We start from the raw sequence: 24,363 nt of genomic DNA, 5'->3' as shown, positions 1-24,363 counted from the left end.
TAACACAAATGCCCAAAAATGGGCATAACTATTATATATCCGTTAAAATAGGGGATGTCTAGAATTATAATCTTTTTTAACATTTTGCGGATTTTTGCGCTTTTGATTTTTTCCAGATTGAAAATATTTATATACACATAGATTTTTTCAAACTGATTTATTTAATAACTGATTTCAATAAGGTTTATATGCAAAATGTCAATATTTTATTAAAATTATAAATTATTTAATACTATAATTATTTAAAATTATAAATTATTTAATACTGAGTTTTTAAAAATGTTTTTTAGAGATGCCACTTTTTTTATACCCACTATCAACAAATATGGGGGGTATATTGTTTTTGTCATTCCATTTGTAACACATTGAAATATTCGTCCAAGACCCATAAAAGTATATATATTCTGGGACCTTATTATTTTATAAGGATGGGTCCATTAACAAGTCTTGTGCTAGACAAAAACTCTTTACCAAATTTTATAGGAATCAGTCTATAATTGACCCCACCCTCCATATAAGAAGGAAAACGGCTGTAACGCCCATTACTGGCTGTAACGGTCAAATACGACTACAGCGATGAAATTTCACATAAAAAAGTTTTGTATGAGCCTCAAAAATGCGACATAAACAATATTTGTATGAAGAAAAATCGTTCTAAATTTTAGGAGGATCGGTCCATAATTGACCCCACCCCATATAAGGGCACCTTTAACGCTCATTACTGGCATTAATATACGAGTAGATATATGAAATTCAACATAAACAAGTTTTATGGGTACTGAAATCTTCCTACCGACTTTGATGAAGATGGATCAATAAATGACCACTCCAGTAAAATTACTTAAAATTACGACTTAGGCGATGAAGTTCGAATAAAAAACTTCTATACGAAACATATTTTATGTATAAAAGTTTATGAAGATCGGTCTATAATTGACTCTTATATAAGATTCACTCCAGATAATGACTTTAAAGCTCATCTATGGCTCAAAAGTTCTTCCAAATTACAGTAGTTTTATAGGAACTGAAATTTTTGAACTGAATTTGATGATCGGTCGATAACTAATCTAACCCCCCATTATCGATTTCCTTCAGAAAATTACTTTAAACCTCATGACTGAATTAAAGATATTTAATTATTGTATAAACCGATGAGAATAGGTCCATAATTGACACTACCCTCCATATAACCACTCTTACAAAAAAAATTTATAGTTATAAATATTGGACCAAAAAAAATTTTTATTTTTAATTCGGAAGAGCAGGGTCCATATTAAAGCCCTTGTTAAAGGCCCTCTTCCAAATATTTCCCTGATGTTCATATTAATATCGACATATGATGATTAAATTCAACATAGATCTAAATGAGAAAATTGCTTCGATAATATCAAATTTTATTAATAATGATGATTTGATGGTGGGTATATAAGATTCGGCATGGCCGAAACCACTCTCACTTGTTGTACTTTATTTAGTATTAATTAACTTCTTGATGTAAAATTTCTGTTACAACCATTGTTTTATATGGTTTCTTAAATATATTATGATGTCTAAGCTCTAAAATAGATACAAAATTTAAATACACATAAGCATTACCCATCAAACAATCGATTAAAGTTTCAATCAGAATAGTTAGGAATCAGAAAACTATTAAATTTGTTTATATATCCAATTGGTATACATTCATAACATATGTATATAGTATAAAAATGTAATAGAATATGTCCACAGTTTGAATGTTAATTTTTGGGAACTAATAAACGCTTAAAAGTAGCTAACTTCAGTTAATAATATGTCCAATATATTACTTAATTAAACTTCTTATCTCAATATTCCTTAGAAAATATTCTAAACAAGATTCTAAGTAATTACCGCTATTATAGTTCATCTTTAGATTAACGATCTGTACAATAATAGATCGGTACATTTAAGGATGACAATTTCGAATTACAATATCAATGAATGCATTATAGTATAGTTATAGTTACTAAAATTTTCCTTTAACTTTGAGGTAATGATTAGAAACGACTTAATCATAAAATTAAGGTTGCAATTGTTACTACATACATACATATATTGAGAAAAATTTCGATTAGTACACGCAATGAAGAAATATGGTTAGGGCTACCATAAACTGAAACTATCATTAATGTTTGGAATTATAATTAGGACAACCATATAAAATATTTCCCTTTGGAGATCATAATATGATTCTTGTAGGTTGTCATAAGTTAACATATTATTGTTCCTATAACAATTATAATATGATTCCTACAATACCATAATTTGTTCTTTAATTTACCATTATATTATCCCCATTAATAACATCAAATATTTAAGGGAATCATTTTATTACCAACAAAAAATAATTTTAATTAAAATAACAATAAATCAAAATTACAATTTTCCAATGATCAGGTGATCAAACGGTGTAGAGTCTGGTATACGATTCTTTTGTTCTGCGGACACGAAAAATACATCCAAATTAGAATTACTCGTTGACTATGGATATTAAAAAAAAATAATTTTGTGACATTTCACCAAAAAGATATGTTTACAACAATTAAAAAGAAAAATTATAAAATATGTAAAAATAGAAAATTTCTTATACTTTATGAATTAAATAATCACTTTATATATTTTACACTCACATAGTTTTATAAGAAAATGTATTTTTTTTAATTCAATTATTTTTTTTATTTTAATTTCAATTACTTGTTTCTTACACTTCTTTAATCTTCAAGTTCTTATTATCAAATGACGCTCTGTGGTGTTTTAGAGAGAAAAATGGCATATTCAACAATGATGTTGTACCTTCAAAAATTAAATGATTCGTATAAATATTGAAAGTTTAATATTGAAAATACATAGAAACAGTAAGCAATACATGTTTGAACTTCAACTTTTTTTGTTTTAACAATGACGTCACAGTAATAATGTCAATTAAACTCAAATATACATCTAATTTTTTTCTTCAAATAAGAAAAGGTGTCCTTTTAAGTATATTTAACTAAACAAATGAAAGAAATAGGAAACGCAATTGCTATTCTAAATTCACATTTATACTTACTTTTAATAACATATATTTTGTTTTTATTTAATTTTTATTTTTAATATTAAATTAATTTGAGAACACACACAATGTTTACTCTTTAAAAGAGTAAATTTTAATTAAAATATGTTTACAAATTTGAAAAATAAATTAATTTTTATAGGAATAATTTCAAATGTTTGGTAGAATAATAAAATAAATTTCATAATTGAGGATCATGTAATTTTATAATATATGTTAAATGGTTATATAAATTAAGGTTTTATTGTAATAGTCATATGAGACATTTAGGAAAATATTTTGATCGCAATGAAAATGTACAACCATGTTTTTTCTTTGCGTGTAGATGTCTAAGTACCTACTTATGATCATCAAATATTCAAAGAATTCTGTACCCTGTTAACTTGTTTAAAAATTTACCAAAAATTTTCTTTAAGTGTATTTCAATTTATTTAAACATATATAACATTATTCTAATATATACTAACTTTTATAATTCCAATATTTAAGAAAAATTTTAAAAAATATTTTTGATATATTTTACATTTTTTAATTGTTTTGCATAATTTTGTTCGCTGGGTTATAATATTTTTACGTATTCAAAAACTGGAGAATGTTATCTTTCCAATGATACCAATCACTTGTACCAAAAGCCAGTGGTTGATTTATCGCCCTTTTAATATGTCTGTGCCCCTATGTGCATCGTTTAATTTCTTAATAACCACATACGGTCCTTCAAAGTGTGTTTGTAGTTTAGGGGACAAATCATTCTTCCGTTGCGGGCTATATAGTAGTACAAGCTGGCCTTCGTTAAATTCTTTAGAATTTGCAGTTCGATCGTACCTGTCATTCAGTTTATCACTAGTCATTTTTATTTGTCTCCGCATTAATTCATGAAGTTCATTAAGGTAATCTTGCACTTGGGTAAAGTTTACATCATCCTTACTTTTCTTAATATTTCCTAATAATATGTTCATTTCCCTTAAAACAACATGGCAATGAACTCTCAAAACGTAAATTCCCAGCGGTAAATGAAACAAAGTACTTAGATAATATTCGATGACATCAATATGACGTTCTAAGCGAGCAATCTAAGAACTTAGAGTGTAATGCATGTGTAATCCAACATATCATGCACTTTAATTATAACATAGATTACGATTTAAGCAGAGAGTTAGCTGCCTTTTTCATGTTGTTTTTTGTTTTTATATCTTTACAAAAAAAAAAAAACAGAACTAAAGTATCGTTTTATTTTTCTTTTGTATCTATACTACATGAAAAGAATAATATTTTTGTTTCAGTTTAAAGTTGATCTTTTGTAAGTGAAGTTGTGTTTTCTTAAAAAAGTTATTTTATTATAAAAATTTAAAATAATTGTGGTGATCTAAATGGCACAAACGGATTTAAAAATTGGGGTAAATTTACTTCATACATTCTAGTTTTAATATTGACAATTTCCTCTTGTTTGTTTACAGGATCTGTAAAGGAAGATGGCCGAAAGTTTCAAAAGAAAATTAAGATTCATTTCATTTATCTTCGTTAAAATTGTTTAATTATATTTTTATTGAATTAACTATAATACATGTTTATTATTTGATGATAATTTTTAAATAAACTTACATAATTTGAAATAAACGTAAAAAAATATATATTTTTTCTTTAACAAAATCGGAAGACATGGTACTTTAACTTACAAATGCAAATAGGATTGTAATCTACATACATTACATTCTAATTTGCAAGCGTTTATAGGAGTCTCATTAACTTCGCTTAGAACTCCACACATTATGTATGTGAAATTTAAATTTGTCTTAATGAAACTGTGGCTTACATTCTAAGCGAGAGCACATCGATGAGGCAGCCTAGGACACTTTTATGTTAAATCTAAGTGGAAGAATAAGTGAAAGCATCACCACTGACTGCCACGAAATATCACTTAGATAAGCGAGTACATAACGTGTATTTTTACCGCTGGGTTTATAAAATAAATTTGCCGAGAGAACATGGTATTACCTAAAATAATATTTAGCTTGATCAAATCTTACCTCATTCCAGCCGTATTTGTTTCTAGCTTGCACTATTGCCTCATATACTGCATTATGTTCAAGATTCTTTATGACATATGACATTATATAATGTGTGCTATCAGTACGCACTGCAGTAGGTTTAATGTGATATTCATGCCATTTTCCAGGGTGTTGATAGGTTTCGTTCATCTGAAATTCACAATTTTCATTAACAAAATTTTCAATTAATTTTAAAAATAGCTAACCAGTAATCGTCTATATAAAAGTTTTATTTCCTCAAGTGGAGGAATGGATTCTATAGTCCATGTAAGATTATAGTGATCTAATGAACCGCTTAATGCTGGTGATATAAAATCCGCCGGACCAGGTCGTCCAGAAACTTCAATGTATTTTTTAGTGCGCCCAAGTGCGTTATCAGCAACACAACTATAATTTCCAAAATCTGATGACTGAAAATTTCTTATAATAAGACTATATCTGTCGTCTCTTGGATACATGGAACGTCTATCTGTTTGATCAAGAAGGAAGGAATTCTGATACCAAAGCATCTATAATTATAAAAATAATAAGATTGTATTTTATAAATTGAATTATTAAAGTATTTATTATTATTCATACTTCTGAATTAACGTCTCCATGCACAACGCATACCAACTCAATATCATAGCCTTCAGCGGCATGAACCCATGACTTTTCCACTGTTATTTCTGGTGGCGCTATAATTAAAAAAAATATTTTCTCAGTTATTTTATGTAAACTTTAAATTTTTAGAGATTTTAGATATACAGTGGCTAGCAAAAGTGTATTCATGTTGGCTACTTTTTTAATAAAATGTCCATGAATTTTTTTTCTACCTAAGATATTTTTACGAAAATTCATATGTTTATTCTATATTTATTAGATTACATTTTAGTGTAACAATTTAATAAAAAATCAATTACAACTCTGGTTATCGTACACGATCGCAACATTGGTCTATTCGAACACTTTTGCACATGATAGTTTTTGTCACATTACAAGTGAAAATTCATTATGTTCCGTTATTTATGACATTTTTTTCTTTGACTTTTGAATTGATTGATATTTAGAATTAAGTTAAGTACGATTTACAAAACAAAGCTGCCAAATTTTTATAAATAAACAATGTTACATAGTTTGTTTGTATTGAAAAAAAATTAAAAAATAAAACTTTGCCGAAGTATCACTTGTGAAGTGTTTTAAAAATTTGTGATGAATTAATGTAGAGTTTTAAATTATTTCTCAATCGAATGATCTTTTAATCAAATTTCAAAATGCGTATAAGATAGCGCTCTAAAAAATATTTAATTACTAAAAAAGCGCAAAAATGCGATATTTGGGGTAAAGTGAAACTAATTCTCAACATTTCAGTTTATCAATTTCTTCATATTTCAGGTTTAACAAACGTTAACATTTTTAAAAAACTTTCATTAAATTACATTTTTAACATTTCTTCTAATTTTTCATATCAAGGCTATCATATCATATAAGGCTATTTTAAATATTGTTTTTTTTTAAAGTAAAGGGATATTATTTCCAACCATTTACAAGAATATATATAAACTACTGAGACCTCTAAAAGGTACTTTACATTATGTAATTTTGTATTAATACAAAGTATTATTTGAAAATGTATTGAAGTCTGAAAATCTAAAACATTTTGTAGTTTGAAATGTATTGAGATTTTAAACATTTTTTAAAATGTGTTGTTTTACAAAATGCACAATTTATTTATAGTTTTCTTTTATATAACAAAATAATTTCCTTCATAATCCATTTGAAGTTGAAAATAAGTCAAAAAATACAAAGTATTGTAATGTAAAACCCCCTTAAGTGTTTTGCATTTGAATTATTTACACACCCTCCAGACAAATAATGTTAAAATATGTACTGCGTGCTGTAGAGCAGTGTTTAGAATTTTGTAAAAACAAATTGCGAATTTGAATATATTGGTGTATTGGTAATAATAATAATAATTATATTCTCTGTTCCAAAGTTTGAACTTCGCACAGGAAAACTGGTAGTTCGAAAATACTGAATGATATTTTTTACATCAATCCCCTCTTCAATCACTATGGTAAACAAGCCCTTGAGTGGTACAAGAACAATAATGTGGTATTTGTACCAAGAAAGGCAAATCCTCCAAACTGCCAGGAGATAAGGCCAGTAGAGAGATATTGGGCTCTTGTTAAAAGAGAATTGAAGAGCACAAGAAAGGTGTCCAAAAGTGTGCTAGATTTTTAACGAGCAAAGTGACAGAAAGCACTATAAGAACGTTAATGGAAGGGTTTCCGAAAAAGGTTCAAAATTTCATCACTCGTTTTTATTAACATATACATATGTATGTTAAGAATTTTTCGATCTCACTTCTTAGCAATTTATTTTCGATCTTCGACAATGTTGACAATTTTTAGACCACAAGGAAACGCCTTTATTAATAGATGGCCAAATACATATATAGTTCAGTTAACATTTGTTTTGTTGCTCGGATACCAGGATGATGTAAATAATGAATGTTTTCCATGACTTCTCGTCTCATTGTTTTTGGTATAAACGGTCTTTAATTCTATGATGATATGTCGCAATATATTTCGATAGAAAAAATCCGTAATACAATTTTTTTTTTCAAATTTAATGCTGACCAGGGCAAGGATTTCTAAGCAAATGCATGTTTGTCGTCAGTTACTCAAAATAACTTTTAACTATTTTTCTTTTCGAATCAAAGAATTTGCTACAAAATGGCATCGATTTGTTGTTGCATATGTTGTTATAAATGCATAAATTGCACATAAATTGTAACGTACAAAAATATTGGTCCTATACCTACCTTAATAGTGCATTAACACCAAATCAAAACCTATTGGGTTTTGAAAAACAAAATTTATAAAACCCGACCGTTTACATATAATTTTCTTGATTTCGTTTGTCATATACATACATACACATCATTATCTTCTTTAGATAAATTTAGTAACTTTTTATTCATTTTTCAGATTGTAACAAATTTTTTTCTAATAAATTAAAACACAGAAAAAACTTTCAGTATAAATATTATGAACCACTGAACATCAAGAAGTGAAACGCTGTCTAAAAGTACCTAAGTCTACTGTCAGTCGGTACCTAACTCTAAGAATGTATTAGTAGAATTCTCAAGCCAACATAGTTGCAAAAAGTCGGATTTAAAAATATTGAAAAAAATTATTACATTTAAATTTTTATTTTAAAATATTTCTTTAAATATTTTGCAACACAATTTATCTATAAACATTTTAGAAGAATGTATGTTGGCTTTTTAATCTGCAATATTGAAAAAATAAATAATTTATTTGAAATATTTTTTTATTGTACCATACGAAAATTTACAACATTGTCTTTTTTCAGTTTTAATTTCAACAACAAAAATTTAATGTTAAACAAGTAAGAAAGTATAGTCGGGCGTGGCCGACCATATGATACCCTACACCAGTTATGAATATTAAATGTGATTTATTTTTCATAATAAAGCATTTATCTTCAATATTCCCTTGTTCCGATACATTTAAGCAATTTATGGATGAAAAACTAATTTTCTGAAAGAGGCTTTATATGGGGGCTAGGGGAAATGTGGACCAAGCCCGATAAAATTTTGTGAATATATTTATATTTACATAATATTTTATTGTGCTGAATTTCATCGCGATATTTGTGTTTATAAGTTAATTTGGGACATTCAAGTAATTTTCTGAAGGGGACTTTGTATGGGAGCTAGGGTCAAATGGGTCCGATCTTTATGAAATTTGGCAGGGTCATCAAGACTTCTATAAAACTTAGTTGTGCCGTATTTTATCGATATATCTGTATATTTAACATAATTATGAGCTCAGAAGCCCTTTTCGGGGGTTCTGTTCTATGGGGGCTAGGTGAAATAATGGACCGATTTTAACCATTTTCAATAAAACGTGCGTTTATTCGAAAATTGCGACCTGTACCTTGCGCACAAGGTTTACATGGACGTCCAGCCAGCCAGACGGACGGACATAGCTTAATCGACTCAGAAAACGATTCTAAGCCGATTGGTATACTTTAAGGTGGGTCTATGACGAATATTTTTGTATGTTACAAACATCAGCACAAATCCAATATACCCTCCCCACTAAAGTGATGTAGGGTATAAAAAATAAAAAATATTTTTTTCGTTTGTAAAAAATAGATATTTAAATTGTGCAAAAAAATAGCAAAATATAACGTTAAGTGGTAAAAAATACTTTAAAGTGCGATAAGCCACGAATTTTCGAGACAAAGTTTTGAGAGAGAGTGACATTCTTACATGTGTGTTGGAGTTATACAGAACTCATCTGTGAGAACGTTATTTTTGTAAAAAAACGTCACAGTTTATTTTCTTGGTGTTCAGTGTTATGAAACATAGTAGAAAGAGAGAAGGTAGTGTCAATCTATCTTTATTTTTTGAAATTATACATCTGACATGCTTAAGAATTTTGAAGTTTCCATATCCATGCTACCATATTTAATTTAAAAATCTTTCATTTTCTTTGAAGTTTCTGATTAAAATAATTTTAAATTAAAAAGTTTGTTCTTGCAAAACATTTGAATTTAAAATGTATATTGGAATTAAAGGTAAGGTCAAAAACATATACCGTATTTCCTAGAAGCTAATTACATAAAAAACTTATACAGGAAATTTGCAAAACTTGCAGTGCGGACTTGCCAAAAATGCTGGTTATGTGTAAAAAAAAGTAATTTGTAGCCATTTCGTATCCACACTAGATGAACGTGTGCCGATGTAATTTTGGCAATGGCATGAGTTAGAAAATCCCACACAACAATGCGTTTGGCTTTAAATGATTAAAAGTCCACTTCAATGCAATTTTACCAGTATATTGACAATAGACCTGTGAATAGGCAATAAACTAGTGTATAGTCCATACTATAGACAAATGTATAGTTCAGAGTATATACTAGTGTATAGACCAGGCTATAGACTAGTGTATTGTCCAGAATATCAGATCTGGGCGATTTCCATTAATTTTGCATTAACATTAAATTAAAAAAAATAATGTAGAAAGTATTGCATTATCATTAAATTTGTAAAATTGAATGCATTAAATTTGCATTAACATTAAATATTTAATGCATTAATTTTACATTAACATTAAATATTTTTGAAATAAATACATTAATTTTGCTTAACATTAAATATTTCTCAATTTAGAGCATTAATTTTACATTAACATTAAATAAGTAATAAAATTAATGCATTAATTTTCCATTAGCATTAATATATATATAAGAATTGATAAACAAAAATAAAAATACAGCAGAAAAGACCTCGATCTACCCAAATACAACTAAAATTAAATAGGTTAAAATCCTTTCTAATAACTCTTATATACCATTCAAACTTGTGTGTTTTAAATATGATATTTATATAAGTTTCCACAGTGTGACAAAATAAACTAAAAAAGGAATACCTGGGAAGTGATACTATTCTTCTGATATGTATTATCGAGAATAGGACTTATTAGAAAGGATTTTAACACATTCAATTTTACTTAAATTTAGTTAGATCGAGGTCTTTAGCGCTGTATTTTATTTTTATAAATTATTTTATACATTAATGTTAATGAGAAATTAATGCATTAATTTTATTACTTATTATTTAGGGCCAATCTTTAGGTGAAAGATTAGCGATTAAATTAAAATTAATCCTCGAAAGTTGTTTTTGAGTACTTAATTAGTTAATTTTGTTTGCAAGTTTAAGCGCCCAATGGAGGTGGTTTAAACTTGAGCAAAAAATTAAAAAGTGTAAACAGCTGATGCAAAAAAATAATACAATTTTTATAAAAATAAACATTAAAATATTTGATTTATTGATTAGTATATATTATGGAGACTTCATTTTTTTGTTTTAAATTTAAGTTTTCATTAATTTTTATATTAAATTTACAATTGTCTTCTTTTTTTCTAAAGCATGCATTGTTTTGATAACAAACAGTGACGTTTTCTGTTGTTTTGTATGGTAACACTGCGAAGTTTAATATTGTACTCAAAAACATCAAATGGGATTAACATCGGATTAAATTTATTTTTAGATTAACTAAACTGATTATTAATTGGCAAGTGATTGCCAACTCAAAAACCCGTTCTTAATGTTAATTTAAAATGCATGCATTAAATTCAAAAATATTTAATTTTAATGCATTAATTTCAAAAATATTTAATGTTAATGTAAAATTAATGCATTAAATTCAAAAATATTTAATGTTAATGCAAATTTAATGCAAGAAATGTACCCATGTTAATGCAATAAACTTTCATAAACATTTTTTTAATGTTGAAAAAATTGTTAATGCATTTATCCCAGGTCTGTAAATTACAGAACACTTGATTTTTTTATATTTTAATTTTCTGTTCTCATATACAATGTTAATCACAAGTATATTAACATGTAATGCAAAAAAAATTATTAAAAATTTAAACTTCATATCCAGATGTTATATACAAGTAAATCAAATTATAAGTAACACAAAGTAAAGCACACTACATTGGTTACAACTCGGAGTACTCCGAAAATTTTCTGTGGGGACACTTATTTATCATTTTATATTTTTTAATGTTATGTTTGAATAAATTTAAGGCTGATGTAATGGTAAGAACTGATGTAATATTTTTTTCTAAACTGTCAAAGTAAATTAAATTGAAGGGTTGCCAACTTTTATAATATACAATAGAGCTTTTCAAGAAATTGTAATTTCTACACATGAAACAAAGCAAACATATCAAAAGGGAACAACCAGAGATGTGAAAAATGGATATTTGAAAATAAAAATACAAATACACAAATATTTTTGTTTGTTTGTGTGTTTGTTTGTTACGCTTTCATGGCAAAACTAATGAACCGATTTACATGAAATTTGGACCGCTAATAGGTCTAACCCCAAAAGGAACAATAGGCTATATAAGATCTTGATCTGATTCCACGCCCCTTTTTACGCCCACTTTTTGTAAAACTATTATTACACCAATTTTGCAATCACAATATGCAAAAACTACTAAACCGATTTACCTGAAATTTTGCAAACCGATAGGTATAAGCTTGGAAAGAATTATAGGCTATAAATAAGATAGTGATCCGATGCCATACTCCTTTCTATGTCCATTTTTTATAAAACTATATTTACCTATATCTTATCCCATAATTATATGAAAGAGAATGTCTGTTTGTTACGCTTTCACGGACAAACTACTAAACCGATTTATATTAAATTTAGAACACTAATAGTTATATTCTAAAGTTGTACAATACTTAGGCTATATAAAATCATGATTTGACGTCACGATTCTTCTTATATCACTTTTTTCTATATAATTGTTATACAAAATTTTCATTCGAGACTTACAGAAAACTACTGAACCGATTTACATGAAATTTGGTATACCGATAGGTCTGATCTCAGAATCTGGATCGGACGCCACGCCCCTTTTTACACCAACTTTTTGTAAAACAATTATTAAACCAAATTTACGTTGAGGCATACAAAAGCTACTGATCCGATTTTCATCAAATCTGTTATAATGAATGTTGTGGAAAGTACGACCCATTACAGTACGACCCATTACATTTTCAAAACCTATAATATATAATAATAAATATATATGAGACTCTTTTTTTTATTGTTTCACTACATAACTACTAAGCTTATTTACATAAAATTTAGCATATTAATAGGTCTAACATCAGAAGTTAAAAAAACTATATATGATATTGATTGGATGCTACGCACATTTTTATGTTCACTTTTAGAATAACATCTTGGCTAAATATAAAAAAACATGAACCGATTTTCATGAAATTTGGCAACATACAGTGCATTTTTGGAATGAACTTTTTGATCTGGATTTTATGCTTCATGAAATTTTGCATGACAATAGTTCTATCGTGGAGGGTTAGGTTAGTTTGAGGAAGAGAATGTTTAATACATCAAATCCGAATAAATACACCTATAGCACTAATTTTGGGCCTGTTGTGATCTTAATGAAATGCAATGATCTTTTTCCGTAAACTTTTTGTTACATTTATAATGCTAAAGATCATGATGTATAATTCTTATAGTATATGAGAATTATTATTTAGTTAAATTTTTAATCAAAAATCTATTTTTATATGAAAACTCTAAAATGTTTGTAGATCCTTAACTACCCAGTAAAAACTTTCATTACCATGTAAGGGGTTAAAATGCTAAAATTTACTTACACAATAGCATTTTAAGTCATTATTTTAACACGGTGATGTCATTGGAGGCAAGTACTTACCACAAACGATTACAAGTAATTAGAAAAAGTAGTCATTGTAAATCGCATGAAAAAACGTATACAGCTTCTATATCTTTACTGGCAAGATGACTAATGAATTAGAAAGTATTTATATAATACATTATTAGTAAGACCTTATTAGACCACTTCTATGTAATCCAGGCGATATGTAGTAGTCATTGAAAAGTATGTTGTTAGGTAAGTAATTACAATTGAAAGCTATTACCCAGTTTTTGCTGGGTAACTTTACGATTAGGTAAAATAAAAATCTGTATTCAATTTAATTTATTATCAAAAATCGATTTTCATCTAAAGCGTTTTCTACCGGAAAACTGTTTTTATTTCAAAACCTGTAATCTGCTGTATATTCTCAGAAAATAACTATTTTAAAACTGAATCTATATTAGATCTTGAATAAATGTCTACGATGCCACATTTGTATGCAGAATAAAAACAAGTAAGAAAGTATAGTCGGGCGTGACCGACCATATGATACCCTACACCAGTTATGAATATTAAATGTGATTTATTTTTCATAATAAAGCATTTATCTTTTATTACCTTGTTCCGATACATTTAAGCAATTTATGGATTAAAATTAATCTATCTAGAAAATCATTCACATCTAGCCTTAATTTCTATTTATATAACTCTTTAAAAATTTACTAATATTTTCAATACAAATCGAATTTTATATCAAAAATATAAAATTTAAATTCTAAACAAGTAAGAAATTATAGTCGGGCGAGGCCGACCATATAATACCCTACACCTTTGACAAAAATATAATGTGATTTAGTTGACATAATAAAGCATTTAAGTTGAATTGTACCTTGCCTTAGATATACATACTTAAGCCGTTTATGAATAAAATTGTGGACATTTAAGTGAAATTTTGATGGGGACTTTTCATAGGGGCTAGGGTCATATGAGAACCTATTATTATGGAATTCGTGGGGGTCATCAAGTCTTGTATACAACTTGGTTATTGCAGCTTTTTGTCGAGATATGAGTATATTAAACATAATTATGAACTTAAAAGCCCTATTCGGCGTGTTCAGTTGTATGGGGGCTAGGTGAAATAATGGACCGATGTAAACCATTTTCAACAGACTTCATCTACGGTACCATAAAAGATCATGTGCCAAATTTCATTGAATTATCTCCAAAATTGCGACCTGTAGTTTGATTACAAGTTTTAAAAGCCCTATTCAGGGGTTCAGTTGTATGGGGGCTAGGTGAAAAAATGGACCGATGTAAACCATTTTCAACAAGCTTCGTCTACGATACCATAAAAGATCATGTGCCAAATTTCATTGAATTATCTCCAAAATTGCGACCTGTAGTTTGATTACAAATTTTAAAAGCCCTATTCGAGGGGTTCAGTTGTATGGGGGCTAGGTGAAATAATGGACCGATGTAAACCATTTTCAACAGGCTTCATCTACGGTACCATAAAAGATCATGTGCCAAATTTCATTGAATTATCTCCAAAATTGCGACCTGTAGTTTGATTACAAGTTTTAAAAGCCCTATTCTAGGGGTTCAGTTGTATGGGGGCTAGGTGAAATAATGGACCGATGTTAACCATTTTCAATAGGCTTCGTCCCTAGGACAATAGAAGATCATTTACCAAATTTCATTGAATTATCTTCAAAATTGCGACCTGTAGTTTGATTACAAGGATTACAAGCCCTATTCGGGAGGTTCAGTTGTATGGGGGCTAGGTGAAATAATGGACCGATCTTAACCATTTTCAATAGGCTTCGTCCCTGGGACAATAGAAGATCATGTACCAAATTTCATTGAATTATCTTCAAAATTGCGACCTGTAGTTTGATTACAAGGTTTACATGGACGGACGGACGGACGGACAGACGGACGGACAGACGGACGGACAGACGGACGGACATAGCTAAATCGACTCAGAAAATGATTCTGAGCCGATTGGTATACTTTAAGGTGGGTATAGGACCAATATTATTGTGCGTTACAAACATCAGCACAAACCCAATATACCCTCCCCACTAAAGTGGTGTAGGGTATAAAAACCAAATCTACTCATTAGAGTGTCCCTCACTTTTGAAATCTTATGTAGGTAGACCTCTCAAACGATGCATGTAAAGCATTATTCATACAAAATTTGGATGAATTCATTTTTCAATTTTTTTTCTCTTTTAGAAAATTATCCACCAAAAATTCTGCACAACTTTTTCTATATGTAGCGCCGTATTTATTCCAAGCTTTTTAAATTAAATATTCCATTCACCATTAACAAATTCCGATTTTTTTTAATTAGAGGAAGATGTGGATATTTTAATAAGTAAAATTATTTGGGAATATTTTTGTATATATAACGATATTTGACCTTTAAACCTTTATTTCTTCGGATTTAATAAGTGGTGACTAAATCCAGCCAAAAGTTTAGTGTGAATGCATATAAGCTAATAAATAAAAATCATATTTTTCTACATTCTTTTGTATAAATGATGTACATTATTTTATTTTCTCTGTTAAGATTCAAGGATTCTTTATATTTCCCTAGGACAGAAAAAAACGTCATTTTGTTCTTTTAAAGGGAATTTGAAATTATCCAATGAGCCCGAATTTTTTATGATTTTGTGCAGAATTTTTCATAATCGTTTCAGAGTTTTTTCAATTGCAAGAAAATCGCTTGAAATTTTGTACGGTTAATTGTACGTATTTTTGTAGTGAATAAAATGCCCCAGACTTTTGCCTCTTTACACCAGGGGCACTACAATTCAAAAAACGGTGTGCCAAGTTTAAGCTGAACAGTTCTTTAAATCTACTGCAAACGGGAAAAATAAAACAAATAATTTAAAAGTGTTCTTAGTTCGATACCAGTGATTGGAAACGAGAGAGTGGACACTTAAAAAACAAACTTAAGCTTAAGACTTCCTCGTAGGCCAAGCACATGTTAAAATAGCTAATCGCCTGGACGGTAATCCTAAGTAGTAGGTTAAATAGGTACTTTCTCACTGAGAATATAAAGCGCAAAAATTAACTTGTATGACATTTAATCTCGCTTAGCATACACTGGATTAATGTTGACTTTTAGTCAATTATTTAGTAATACAAAACGAAGTCTTGTGCCGTATTGTATTTAGATATCTAAAATTCTGCAAATTGCTCATATTTTGAACAAATTTTCCAAGAAAATTTTGTATTTTACAAATACAAAATAAGTATTTGAAAAATTTGAAATAAAATATAAAATGTTATTTGGAAGAAAAATAATTTAAATTCAAAATAAAATACTTATTTATTTTTGGATATATGTATGTTGGTTTGATAGAGTCGGGAGATTTTATATTTTTATACCCTCTACCACCATCAGTGGTGATGTCCGTCCGTCCGTCTGTCTGTGTAAACACGCTCACGATAAAACGAAGCAATAGAATTTAACCAAATTCACCCAAAATGTTCTTCATTTTCATAAGTTGTTTGGTATTGAAAATGAGCAAAATCGGTTCACATCGGGAAAAGTTATGAATCAAAGTTTAAAACAACTACGAAAAAAAAGCAATTTTTACATATTCTGATGTAATGTTCACGAAAACTATGCAATATAATTCCATGAAAATCATCATACATTCATTCTTACCCGAGGGGTTGACTCGTGTTGAAAATTGGTGGAATCGGTACACAATTTCATATACCTCCCATACAAAAGTACATATTCCCGGAAAATGAGTTTATTGTTAACAACTTACGTCAGAATGTTGATATCTTCACGAAATTTTACAAATTAAAATGTCAATAGAATTTGTACAAAAAAAATTTCTGGATCGGTCCATAATTGTTCATAGCTCCCATACAAGGTCCCTTCCGAAAATCACTTAAACGCACTTAACTCATTACTAAATTAAGATATATATGTATATAAAATTTGGCTCAAGTATTGCTCTTACATATATACAGAAATATTACTGTAACAATTTTTTACGATCGGTATATAATTGATCATATGTCCTACTCTTGATCCTATCCCGAAAATAACTTTACCGCATTTATCTTTAAAAAAATTAGTTTAGTATAAACAATTTTTGTACAACAATATACATTAGACCGACTCACAAAAAATGGTGCTTGAGTTACCCCCCTCAAAATATTCGCTGTTATGTAAATTATGTTACCCAAAATATTTTGTGTTTAGTGTTGTCCGTTCGTGAGCTGGACAGTTTTCAAGATAATATCCTGTGGGGGACACGATTTTTCATGTTCAATTCAAAATTTTACCCAGCTTCAAAAAATCTTTTTGTTTTATGATGGTTCCAAAATATTTTTAGTCTATCGATGGCCGTTCGTGGACCGGTTACCAAAAACGACCTTTTTAGTTATTTTTTTAAATTTTACAGTTTTTTTTTGAAAGGTTTTTTAAACCGCGTCTAGAGGTGTGCAAAATTTTGAAAATTGTGCATAAATTTTATTTATATTAATGAAAAACCTAAAATTTAAAATTTTTAGAATACGACTATTATGAGCAGACGGTTATTAATGATAATACATCATTAGACGCGGCTTAAAAACCCCTTTTAAACGATACCTCATATTGAATATCTTGTTTCGAAATATAAGGCAATTTTATATATATAGATCGATAGATAGATAGATAGATAGATAGATAGATAGATAGATAGATAGATAGATAGATAGATAGATAGATAGATAGATAGATAGATAGATAGATAGATAGATAGATAGATAGATAGATAGATAGATAGATAGATAGATAGATAGATAGATAGATAGATAGATAGATAGATAGATAGATAGATAGATAGATAGATAATAGATAGATAGATAGATAGATAGATACATAGATAGATACATAGATAGATAGATAGATAGATAGATAGATAGATAGATAGATAGATAGATAGATAGATAGATAGATAGATAGATAGATAGATAGATAGATAGATAGATAGATAGATAGATAGATAGATAGATAGATAGATAGATAGATAGATAGATAGATAGATAGATAGATAGATAGATAGATAGATAGATAGATAGATAGATAGATAGATAGATAGATAGATAGATAGATAGATAGATAGATAGATAGATAGATAGATAGATAGATAGATAGATAGATAGATAGATAGATAGATAGATAGATAGATAGATAGATAGATAGATAGATAGATAGATAGATAGATATATAGATAGATAGATAGATTATTAAAATAAGTTTTCAAAAATAACGAACGAAAGCATTTTGGAAATTGCTTTTGGTGCGGGAAGTTTTTTGACCGAATTGATTTATAAAATTGCCTTATATTATCAGGACAGTATTAGCTATAAGGCAGTGCTATGTTATTTTGCCGCCCAAGAAAAGTCATACCCTAATGTACATGTACTGTATGGAAACCAATAACGTGTTTTTGTTACCTCTCTCAATAATTACGTTGCTTTGTTTTATAATGATTTCCAAAATATTTTAGGTCTAGCGATGGCAGTTCGTGAGCTGGACCAAATTTAAAGAAGCTATTTTTGAATTATTTGTTTTAGATGTTAGTTTTGTTTCGAAACAATATATTCAATATGAGGTATCGTTTAAAAGGGGTTTTTAAGCCGCGTTACTGACTGACTGATTCATCATCGCACAGCCTAAACGGTTGAAGCTAAAGAGCTGAAATTTGGACAGGAGGTTGGTCTCCCACCAAATAGATCCAATAAGACGGGATTTTTGGAAATCGAATGTTCAGGGGGTAAAAACGGGTAAATTCGGTAACCTCATATCTCCTAAACTATTAAAGATACAAAAACAGTTTAAAGCTTATCGTCGTTCATTTAAAAAATAAGCGGACAGGTGTCTGGTACTTTTTTCAAATTCGGCCCCTTTAGGGAATAAACGGGTAAAAACTGTATTTTGGTACTTTTTTGCACCCCATGCATCTTTTATACCAGAGAACATTCAAAAAATATTTTTGGCTCCTTCATAACTTTTTGGATATTCGGACTTTTAAGGGGTGAAAATTGTACCTATTTTTGGTACTTTTTCCATAAAACATTGTTTTTGGTTTATTAACTTATACATATGAATGCATAATAAGGGTCTCCCCTCCCAATACGATGTTGCAACTTTTTGGAACAAAGGTACTTTTTTGAGTTTTCTTTAAAATTAAACCTAGAAACATGAAATTAAGCATGTAGAGCCCGGAGTAAATGAGAATCTATAAAAGGGGGCTTTTTGGTCCTTTTCGTTCTTCAAAAGGAATTTTTTTAATTTTCTATAATATTAAACCTAGGAACATGAAATTAAGCATGTAGAGCCCGGATTAAGTGAAAACCTATAAAAGGGGACTTTTTGGTTCTTCAAAAGGTACATTTTGAGTTTTTGTATAATATTGAACCTAGAAACGTGAAATTAAGCATGTAGAGCCCGGATTAAGTGAGGACCTATAAAAGGGGACTTTTTGGTACTTTTTCGTTCTTCAAAAGGTACTTTTTGAGTTTTCTATTATATTGAATCTAGAAACATGAAATTAAGCAGTTAGAGCCTGGAGTAAATGAGAATCTATAAAAGGGGACATTTTAGAACTTTATCGTACTTCGACTGGTACTTTTTGAGTTGTCTATAAAATTAAACCTAGCAACATAAAAATAAACATGTAGAGTCCGGATTAAGTGATAACCTAATAAAAGGGACTTTTTGGTACTTTTTCGTTCTTCAAAAGGTACTTTTTGAATTTTCTATAATATTAAACCTAGAAACATAAAATTAAGCATGTAGCGCCCTGAGTAAGTGATGAAATATAAAAGGAGAATTTTTGGTACTTTTTCGTTCTTCAAAAGGGACTTTTTGAATTTTCTATAATAGTGAACCTATAGATATGAAATTAAACATGTAGGGAGTAAGTGAGAACATATAAAACGGGACTTTTTGGTACTTTTTCGTTCTTCAACTGGTACTACTTGAATTCAATAATAATATTGAACCTAAAAACATAAAACTAAGCAATCAGGGACTTGAGTGAATGAAAGTTTAAATTGGAGTATTTTCTGGTAGTTTTTCGTTTTTTAACTGGTACTTTTTGAATTTTCTATAATATTGAACTTAGAAACATGAAATTAAATAAAAGAGGTCTTTTGGTATTTTTTCGTATTTCATCTACTACTTTTGAGTTTACTAAAATATTGAATATATAAACATAAAATTAAACACACAGTATCCTGATTGAATGAAAATTTAAAAAGGTTACTTTCTGGTTCTTTTACTAATACTTTTCGAATTTTCTATAATATTGAACCTAAAAACATAAAATTGGACACGAAGCTTCCTGATTGTATAAAAATCTGTATGCGAGGAATTTCTGGTTGAAAATCAAACATGGATCATCCTAATTTAATTTAAATCTATAAAAAGGCACTGCCTGGTACTTATTCGTACTTCTGTAATATTGAGACTAGAATTATAAAGTCAAACTTATATAAAAGGGGACTTTTTGATATTGCAGATATGTATATGTATATACATTTACAATAATAATATTTATTGTATTCCATTACGATGAGGGTAGCGAATCACACTGGATATAGCTAGTTTTCATAAATATACTATTTTCTATAACATGCAATATTATCGCAATTTGTAAAAATGTCCATAACAAGGATTTAAAGAACAATGCTCTCTTTAAGATAATGTAACAGAAATGCAAAAATTTTTGCAAAAATATTTATTTTTATACCCTACACCACTTTAGTGGGAATTTAGAAAAAGTTTTTCATCAATAAATTGCTTAAATAAATCAGAATCAAGGTCAAGATAAATGCTTTATAATGAAAAATAAATCACAGTTAATATTCATAACTGCTGTAGGGTATCATATGGTCGGCCAAGCCCGACTATACTTTCTTGTTTTCATATAGAAAAAGTAAAATTTATACAAAACTTCATCGCCTTCGGTGCGGGAACTTTTTCACGATCGATTCCTTAACATCTGTTCACGCCCTACATGCTCTTGCTATGGTATTTTTGATGTTTGCAAAAATTGCAAAAAGTCATAACCCTAGTGTACATATGTATGGTACATATTTTAAATTCCTTATATCGTTCACACACATGCATTCATGCAAATTATTAAATATCGCTAAAGCATAACTTAGAGCGCTATAAAAATATAAAAGAAAATGGTGTCTGTAATATTCAATAAATCTTGCAAATGTAACAGATTTATGCTGTTTAAATGCTGGGGTTTTTCTATTAAAAAGCTTGAGAAAACTTATTTCTACAAATATTTGATCAATTAAAATAGTATTAATATAAAAGTTGCTGGTAGAGTGTATTTAAGACTAGGCTCAGCAGAATATAGCACTCTAACTTGTTTAAATACACTATGGTGAAGGGTATATAAGATTCGGCAAAGGCGAATATAGACTTCTAACTTGTTTTTATTTCCTTTTATGTCCGTGATAAAATTCAAATAAGAAATTTATAATTTCCTGATCAGACCCATATAAAGTCAACTTTTGAAAACAACATTTAAGGTCCAGCTAATTACAATAACATTCAAAGTCAGTTTGACGTACCGGAGTTAAATGCTTTGGATGATTTATTACTTTATTAACCAATTGTTAGTAGTGATGCATAATGTAACAACTAATCTTGAGATAAACATATTTTAATAAAAATTATTTTTTAGTTTTTAATAATAATTAACTTACATAATATTGTGAGTTGAATATCCATCGAAACTCTTTCCTTTACTCCATTATCTGCCGAACATTGGTATATACCAGCATGGTGTCTATCAACATTTTCAAGAATTAAAGTTGAGCTATCTGAGAGATGTGTAGGACCAGAAAACATGTCCTTTTTAAACCAAAAAATAGTCGGTACAGGGTTACCGGAGGCTTTACATTCAAGTGTAACAGTACTTCCCTTTCTAGCGGTAACTTGTCCATTATGTGGAAGGGCTCGAAGAGTTGGTGGAACTGAAAACAATATAAAAAATTATTTTAAATTAAATACATACATACATATAACTTAATACCCCATTTAAGGTATCATAACACGACATTTTTTATATACATATGTATTAGAGTGATTCAAGCTTGTATGAAGGAAAAAAAATGTATCTGACAGGCCGTCCCCCCCTCAAGAATTGTTCTATATGTATAGCTATGTCATAAAAAAAATTAGGCTGATTGGATAACGTTAACAGGTGTCGCAACGGCTTTGAAGTTTCCAAGTGCATTTACAAGGGGAAAATATCGATTTTTTCAGTTTTTGCTCAAATTTGGCCATTTAGCAATAAATGTTGAACTTTATTGCAAAGGAATCGTAATGTACACAGAGTAAGCATTTCAGAAAGATATAAAACACAAAAATAGCTTGAAAACTTTAAAAGTTATTGCAAACTCCCCAGGCCATTAACGTGTCTCACAGCACATAAATTCGAAATGTGACAAAAAAAATTTACTTTTTTAATTAATTTAATTAATGATCGCTTAAGTAATTTTTTGAAGGGCAATGGGGAGTAGGATCAATTATGGAACGATCCACATAAAGTTTGATAGAGAGATTTTGCATCCATTGAAACTTATGTGTGTCGAATTTCATCACTATACTCGTATTTTTAAGCCAGAAATGAGCGTTAAAGTCATATTCTGAAGGGGACCTTATATGGGGGATAGAGTCAATTATGGACCGATCAACATAAAATTAGGTAGGGAGATTTTGGATCATATGATACTTATGTGTGTTAAATTTTATCACTATACTCGTATTTTTAAGCCATTAATGAGCGTTAAAGTAATTTTCTGAAGGGGACCTTGTATGGGGGTAGGGTCAATTATGGACCGATCAACATAAAATTTGGTAAAGAAGTTTTGGATCATAAGAGACTTACTTAATCCAAATTTCATTGTTATACTAGTATTTATGTAATGAGCGTTAAACAATTTTTTGAAGGGGGCGTTATATGGGGGTAGGGTCAATTATGGACCGATCCTCATAAAATTTGGTAGGGAGATTTTGGATCATATGAAACTTATTTATGTCGAATTTCATCACTATACTCGTACTTTTGAAACAGATATGCCCATTAAAGACAGACAGACAGACAGACAGACATGGATAGATTGTCTTAGAACTTAATAAGGACCCAGAACATATATACTTTTGTGGGTCTATGACCAATATTTCGATGTGTTACAAAAGGAATGACAAAATCAATATACCCTCATCTTTTTTGATGGTGGGTATAAAAAGATAAAAGTTACGGTGCAGGGCCTAAATAACCCAGTACCGGCAGCAAGTGTTGATCCACTCGCGAGTCACGTGTTGTCGTTATCCTGCAATCGTGAGCAAAATACTACTACGGAGGGTACCTTGGCCTCCGTGGCGGACAATGCGTCAAGTGCACATCATGCCATTGGCAAAAATATAGGAGTGAAAGAGAAGATGTACTCGGAGAGAGCTCTAAGCTACCTCAGCCTTTAAACATAGGTGAGGGTTCCGACTCTGAATCCTCAGATAATAATAACAACACCATTATAGCAAATCCCAAGAAGGATGAAGTAGATCAAATGGTGAAAGAGGTAAGTGATAGCATAGTTAAACTACCTATTACTAAGAAAAGACTATCTGGTGCGCAGAGGAGGAAGTTGAAAAAGATGCTTCAGGATATCATAGTTAGTCAATCCCACGACACTCCTAAGAAAAAATCGGACTCTCTCACAAGATCTGAGGCAAAGAGGATCAGGTCTCCCGTAGAGTTGACTACTGAGAATAAACCTAAGAAGAAAAAGAGCTCCCCGTCTTCTAATACGCCATCTTACTCCAAAGTTGCCAGACCAGACACCGGGACGATCTCTGCTATGCAGCCGGCAATCCGATAGGCAAAATTCCAATAGACCAGCAGAGTAAGGTAGAAGATCTGATGAACAATAAGATAGTGGACCACGCAATCGTAAGGGCATTGG

The 24,363-nt window shown here is 29.4% G+C and overlaps 1 protein-coding gene across 1 annotated transcript in view; it reads right to left on the bottom strand.

Moving 5' to 3' along the window:
- The window catches only part of LOC119608095 (limbic system-associated membrane protein), a gene marked incomplete at its 5' end in the record, with an annotated part of 45,052 nt that overhangs the window by 5,128 nt on the left and 15,561 nt on the right, over positions 1 to 24,363 (bottom strand). Inside the window, 4 exons of the mRNA XM_037962361.1 lie at positions 5,098 to 5,268; positions 5,325 to 5,627; positions 5,698 to 5,795; positions 22,102 to 22,371. Of these exons, the coding sequence (XP_037818289.1) occupies positions 5,098 to 5,268; positions 5,325 to 5,627; positions 5,698 to 5,795; positions 22,102 to 22,371 (842 nt within the window). The remainder of the gene's footprint in view (positions 1 to 5,097; positions 5,269 to 5,324; positions 5,628 to 5,697; positions 5,796 to 22,101; positions 22,372 to 24,363) is intronic.

This window comes from Lucilia sericata, unplaced genomic scaffold (assembly GCF_015586225.1).
Source record: "Lucilia sericata isolate MDLA Ls3-8-SP2 unplaced genomic scaffold, ASM1558622v1 Contig000789F_arrow, whole genome shotgun sequence".
NCBI lineage: Eukaryota > Metazoa > Arthropoda > Insecta > Diptera > Calliphoridae > Lucilia > Lucilia sericata.
Note: the sequence above shows the minus strand (reverse complement) of the source record. Positions and strands in the feature narration are given on the sequence as shown.